At 36.0% G+C, this 6,621-nt stretch overlaps 1 protein-coding gene across 1 annotated transcript in view; it reads right to left on the minus strand.

The window, feature by feature from the left end:
• LOC107741279 (protein unc-13 homolog B-like) overlaps window positions 1-6,621 on the minus strand; it is a 42,903-nt gene that overhangs the window by 25,912 nt on the left and 10,370 nt on the right. The window contains exons 11-15 of the mRNA XM_016553975.1: window positions 5,355-5,524; window positions 4,118-4,233; window positions 3,313-3,476; window positions 2,765-2,915; window positions 807-875 (exon numbers count right to left, since the gene is read on the minus strand). Of these exons, the coding sequence (XP_016409461.1) occupies window positions 807-875; window positions 2,765-2,915; window positions 3,313-3,476; window positions 4,118-4,233; window positions 5,355-5,524 (670 nt within the window). The remainder of the gene's footprint in view (window positions 1-806; window positions 876-2,764; window positions 2,916-3,312; window positions 3,477-4,117; window positions 4,234-5,354; window positions 5,525-6,621) is intronic.

Here is a 6,621-nt window from a genome sequence, read left to right on the forward strand (position 1 = left end):
TGTAACCATAAAGGCTGCTGTGTAATTTGCCCCCTGACTAAGCATTTAAAGAATTTAGGGGAAGCATTTAAATAATCCTGTGAATGCACTTAAAGAATGCAGAATCGAATCATTAATCGAATCGAATATAATTTAATTGTGAATCGAATCGTTCTGAATTTGCAAAAATCATTCTTGAATCGAAAACCTATGAATCGTGAATTGAATCGATTCGCTGTCTACCCAAAGATTCACAGCCCTAGTAGGGCTGCAAGATTAATCGAAATTAAATCGCCAAGGTGATAAATCGCAATTAGGCAGAAGCTGCGATTGTCATGCATATCTTTCAGTGAAGCACGGTTCTGTGATCAGCAGTAAATCTCCATTCGAAGGCCAGAGGGGGCTCTCGCGCCTTTATAGGGTAAACCAACGTAGTGGGCAATGAAACAAACCATGAATGTGTGGTCAAAGAGAAACGAATTGAACAACGTAAATGGGAACTGTGATATTGGAGGCACAGGTGTCGCGTCCAGCAAGATCTATCAGTTTATAAATAAATAAATACATTTCCTTCACAGCCTACAATTCTGCCCCTAATAAAAACATTTTTAAAAAGTTTACCAAGGAGACAACAGTTTTAATGAAGAGCTTGGGAAATATAAGATGCAGTATGACAACCAAGGATAAAATGAAGGTAAATAACATGTGTGAACAAATTTTTTTTATTGTTTGTCATTTTCCAATTAAGCTGTCATTTGTTTTACACCACACCATCCTCAACTGTGCCTGTAGATTAGGGTAAGTTAATGAACATGATGAATACTTACTCTGTATGTTGACAGGTCAATACGGAGAGAGTTATGGAGCTGATCCAGCAGTCTAACAAACCGATCTTTCTGCATTAACAGAGAGAAAAATGAATCAGTGGTGAGTAAAGTTAAACAAACAAGCAAAAATGATTGGCTGTTGCTTTCTGTATTTGGAAAGGCAAAGTATGATTTAGTTACAGAGTCAGATCAAAAATTTTAAAGCCCCACAAGAGTGTTTCTCTGACAACAATCTCCCTTTTGAATGGAATCTAGACCTTGAGCCAAGGATGCAGAGCGTGGACACACATACACACATGAACAGAAACATCCCGTAAAAACACACCAGAGACAGGCTTTTGGATAAATCCATCTCATGGCAATGGGAAAACCTGAAAGGGAATCAAAGGGTCAGGGACACTGACAAGGTCTCAGTTATTCACCATGTTGTATCTTTTCAAAATCCTTGTATCAGCAAAACTGATACAGCAGAAGGGTCCAGGACAAGAAAGGGAGGAGATGGGAGCGTTTGTGCTGTGCACAAATCCAAGCAGCTGTATTTATCCTTAGATAGAATCAGAGGCTGCCATGACAGCATCTTCAGCTGTGTCGTATGAGAGCCTCAGTGGGTTTGGGATCAACGGTTTTATATGACTCTGATTATAACAATCAAACTCACGATCACTCTGTGATCAAATGTGACATTATATCGTATACAACAGGTATTTCTGGTCTTTGAATTTGGCTGAGCTACATTCCAAAAGCACTGACATTTAGTCCAATAGCACTAAGACTTTTCAATGATTGCATTGCTTTTCTGTGTTTGCATGTTCAAGACAGATGATTAGTCTGTACATTAGCTGTGGGGATTTTTCAGTGACTCTTTCTACAGACTATATTGGTACACTATGCATCGGTATCATCCAACTACTCAGTAGTTGAGACTACTTTTCAAAGGTTTGAGGTTTATACGATTTTAAAATGTATTTAAAATTGTATTATATTTTATATGGATTTTAGAAATATATTAAAACAGTAATATTGTGGGAAATATTACTATTTAAAATAAATGTTTTAGTATACATTTAATATTTATTTAATATGAATCTATGTCTATTTTAATATATTATTATTAATATAATTTATTCCTGTGGTTTCAGCAGCCACTACTCCAGTCTTCAGTGTCACATGATCCCTCAGAAATCATTCTAATATGCTGATTTGGTGCTCAAGACACATTTCTTATTATTATTCATGTGGAATACAGTTGTGTTGCCTAATATTTTTTGAGGAAAAGGGGGTACTTAAAAAAAAAAAAAATGCTTTCATGAATAGAAAGGTGAAAATAATTTATTTGAATAATTATTTCAAATATACATCTTTTATGACAACATATATTATTTTATAAAAAATAAATAAAAAAAAACTTTGAACGGTACTATACGTTTTGACAACAGCTCAGTTTTATTAAAGGGGTCATATGATGCGATTTCAAGTTTTCCTTTCTCTTTGGAGTGTTACAAGCTGATTGTGCATAGATAAGATCCCTGAAGTTGCAAAGACTAAAGTCTCAAAACCAAAGAGATATTCTTTATCAAAGTTAAGACTCTGCGTAGCTTTTATAATAAGATGGTACTTTATAATAAAAGGATTTATTTTTGGCATTTTTGCCTTTATAATGAAAGGACAGTAGCTAGACAGGAAGAGAAGTGGGAGAGAGAGAAAGGGGGATGGAATTGGGAAAGGTCCATGAGCGCACAATGGCGCTATATGTCAGTGTGCTGCTCACAAGGCTATTGGCACCACACGAGAAGGTACCTTTTCATTCAGTGACAAAGAAAATGTAACGCTACGTTGCTATTTTTTGTCATTGTTTTGAGAAGCTTTACTGTCGATGCACCCAGAGAATAATCAAACCCTAAATTGTCCTTACAGTGGTCAGGCCATATTGGCTGTGTGCGATGCTGAGTTAGCATTACCCCAAAGTTGGAGGCAGTGAAGCGGTCACAGGCGGAGACATTGGTGACTGAGGTGGGATGAGCGTAGAATGCGTTGATGTTGGCCAGGAGTGTGCTCATTACCGCAGGGACACCAGGCAGCATGTATTTATAGGACAGACATGCAAAATGCCTACAGGTGGACAGACAGACATCCAGTAAGAAACTGAGAATGTATTTCTACAACAGCTATGCAGTCCTTCAATTGTGATTCAGTACTTCTCACCAAAACAAGTCCCACTATTGAATAGACAGAAATCTAGGTTAGTATTTATTTATTTAATAATTATAATTATTTATAATTAAACTGTTAATTAATATTCTGTTTGGCAAGGTGTACAACTGAACTCAAATGGTTAGAGAGTCAGACTTGTAACCCAAAGGTCGCGGGTTCGAGTCTTGGTACCGGCAGGGATTGTAGGTGGGGGGAGTGAATGTACAGCGCTCTCTTCCACCTTCAATACCACAATCCTGTCAACAGCAAAGGACCTATAACTGTCAGAATACAGACAAAATGCTCCAGGGCTTACGTCATGGCCTGATAGATGGATTCTATTCCGTAGCGCATGGCAAACTCGTCTACAATACCCTGAGCAACCTCATCAAAGTAGACCTTCCAGGCATCATCTCCTCGTGCTGTGGGCAACTTCACCACACCTTGTCCTTCAATGTCTGTCACAAAGTGAAAACAATTCTACAAAAAAGAGAGGGAGAAAGAGGCAAAGTGATGTGTTTTGCTATATAAACTATTGTGTTTGCTTTCAAGTATACAGTAAATTTATTAAATATGAATTATGTTGGGTTCAGATTTTAGCAAGATTTGTAATATTTTTGCAGCCTTATTCTCAGCAAGGCTGCATTTATCTGATGCAAAATTCAGTTCACATTGTACAACATAACTGCAATTTAAAAGTGTTTTCTATTTGAATATATTTTAAAATGTAATTTATTCCTGTGATGGCAAAGCTGAATTTTCAGCAGTCATTACTCCAGTCTTCAGTGTCACATGATCCTTCAGAAATCATTCTAATGTGCTGATTTGCTGCTCAAGAAACATTTTGCATTATTATCAATGTTGAAAACCGTTGTGCTGCTTAATATTTTTGTGGAAACCATGATACATTCTTGAATAGTTCAAAAAAGAAAAAGTTTAAAACAACAGCATTTATTTCAAGCAGAAATCTTTTGTAACAATATGAAGGTTTTTTGTTGTCACTTTTGAACAATTTAATGCAACCTCGCTGAATATTAATTTATTTTACAACACTTAACCCCACATATTTTGAATGGTCATGTACACAGGCATTTGTCAAAGTGGTGTGTGTAGGGGTTTACCTCGTGCAAACAAGTGTACTGAACATGATAAGGGGCCACTTTCTCTTCCCCTTTAATTTCCACACTTATCTGCAGTCTGATGGCCCCTGATACCGCTGACTTGTCTGTGCGTTTTTCTGCAAAAGATTAAACATGGCTGTTACATATCTGATATAAAAGACAAGTCTCCATTTATCGCATCTCGTCCTAATGATGACCCTTGACCAAAGTCTAGTAGTAGATTAACATTCAGCAGTGACATTTAATTAACTTTTATTTCAAGAGAAAACAAACAGTATCTTCAAATGTATCAGACTCAAGATTTTAAAATGAAAACTAATATTGAATATTTTATCAGAAACAATGTATCGTTTTAGGAAGCCATTTTACTGAACAGATTAGACATAAATGTACTGAGCTCTAATGAAAATCAAAACCGAAGAACAACTTTCTCATTTCTATGATATTATTATGCTAAGAGAGAAGCAGCCATGTGGCCACAGACTAGTTAAACCATCTGACTGACTGTAAAATGTCCAGTACCAACGTTCGACATATTTAATTCATTATGCAAGTTTTCATGAATAGCTAAAGTAAAATTTGCCATATTTCACAGTTACAATCTTATATCTTTGATCTAAATGTATGCAAATCATTCCATTATATCACTTTTATGGGATCAGGCTTATTATAACTTTAAAAATTAAATAAGAAATAGTATGTTATTACAAATTACAGTTCATATTTTAGGCACAGATCAGTTATGACCTACACTGCAATCGCAACATTTAAACAGAAAGATGGCTTAATTTCTTGTGCGACATACATTTAGTTTGTAGTCCTAAAACTCAGAAAACGACCACGGTGTAGTCAAGGGTTCTCTCGAGAATTTCTAATGGGTTTTTCGAATATCAGTTTTAGATTTATGAGAAATATAAGGTCTTCATTAGCCCTCATGGAGCAACTTTAGCTTTAGTTTTTTTAACAACTTGCATTAAAGCACATGAAGGTTTCAAAATTCATGTCTGAGATGTGACAGAGTGTAATTTATTTTGTAGAACAAAACATAAAACCCTTTCAAAATTCCAGAGGGGGCCCACAGCAAATTAGACTTCAAGTCTGTCTACAAATTGATGTCGTGACTGTACAGCCGTATATGAGGAGTGCTACTTTCAAAGCCCCAGAGAATAGAAAAAAGATCATTTAAAGAAATCAAATAACACCCCACAATGAAACATACATAGACCGAGGAACTTACCAAGGTTGTACCAGACATCCATTTCTCCGCTGAGGGTTCGGACCTCGATAATGCTCTGACCCAAAAAGTCATCAGATTCCCTCTTCAGACGCTGCTTCACACGAGACTTTATATCGTCATCTTCATCCCATACACGCAGTTTAATGCGGTCAGATGAATTGTGGCACTCACTAGGGAATGAAAGGGTAAAGTTGTGAACAAATCACAGCTGCTTAAAAAAAGAGAGCTGTTATTACAACACAGTCAACAACTATTCAATATTAACACAAGTTGCTATATTTTTGACAACTGTAAATGGTGTAGTTATGTTAATGAACTAAACTGTATTACTTGGAAGAATTGTTTACTGTATTATTAAAAACTAATTTATTCAATAAACTAAGGATTAGCTCATTTTTATAAAAAAAAAAAAACAAAAAAAACAAATAAAGGGATAGTTCACCTAAAAATTAAAATTCTGTCATCATTTACTCATCCTCAATTGTTCCAAACCTGTATGAATTTTTTTCTTCTGTTGAACACAAAAGATATTTTGAAGAATTTTGGTAATCAAACAACCAAAAGTTGGTAGCGACTGACTTCCATAGTATTTTTTTTATACTATTGAATTCAGTGGCTACCAGCAACTGTTTGGTTACCAATATTCTTCAAAAAATCCTCTTTTGTGTTCAGGTTTGGAACAATGAAATGCAATGCAGTACTTTCTTCCTGCATAACACTTTTTAAAAGTAGTGTATACTTTAAAATTCTTCTTCAAAATCTGCATCATAATTTTTGTAAATTGTATGCTGTTGTCTTAGCTCTGCTAAAAAGCTTCCCATGTAAAAATGTCATTGTACTTAGTATGCTGTATCCTGTACATATGACAATAAAACAATTTTGACTTGACTTTGACTTACTAGTCTGTAGGACAGAAAACTTGCCAATGAGATTTCTTTAAAATCGTAATACCTCAAAAAATACCTCATTTCACTATTTCTCCTAGCCTGCAATATGATAAAATGGAGAGCAAACAGACACTTTTGCTGAAGTCACCTGCTTGTCAGATTTTTTTTTCTCCCGAGCAAAATCTCCAGTAATTTCATGTCTCCATTGGAGTTTTAGGAAAGATCTTAAAGGGGTCATATGATGCTGCTAAAAAGAACATTATTTAGTGAGGGGCGGCCGGTGGGCTAGAGAACGGCGTGGCCGGTGGATTCAACGAAGGAGCGGCCGGTGGGCTTGTGGCAACCACATGTGACGACCCCGGGCTGGACTCCGCTTCGTC

Source organism: Sinocyclocheilus rhinocerous, unplaced genomic scaffold, assembly GCF_001515625.1.
Source record: "Sinocyclocheilus rhinocerous isolate Xijiao unplaced genomic scaffold, SAMN03320098_v1.1 scaffold615, whole genome shotgun sequence".
NCBI classification, from domain to species: Eukaryota; Metazoa; Chordata; class Actinopteri; order Cypriniformes; family Cyprinidae; genus Sinocyclocheilus; species Sinocyclocheilus rhinocerous.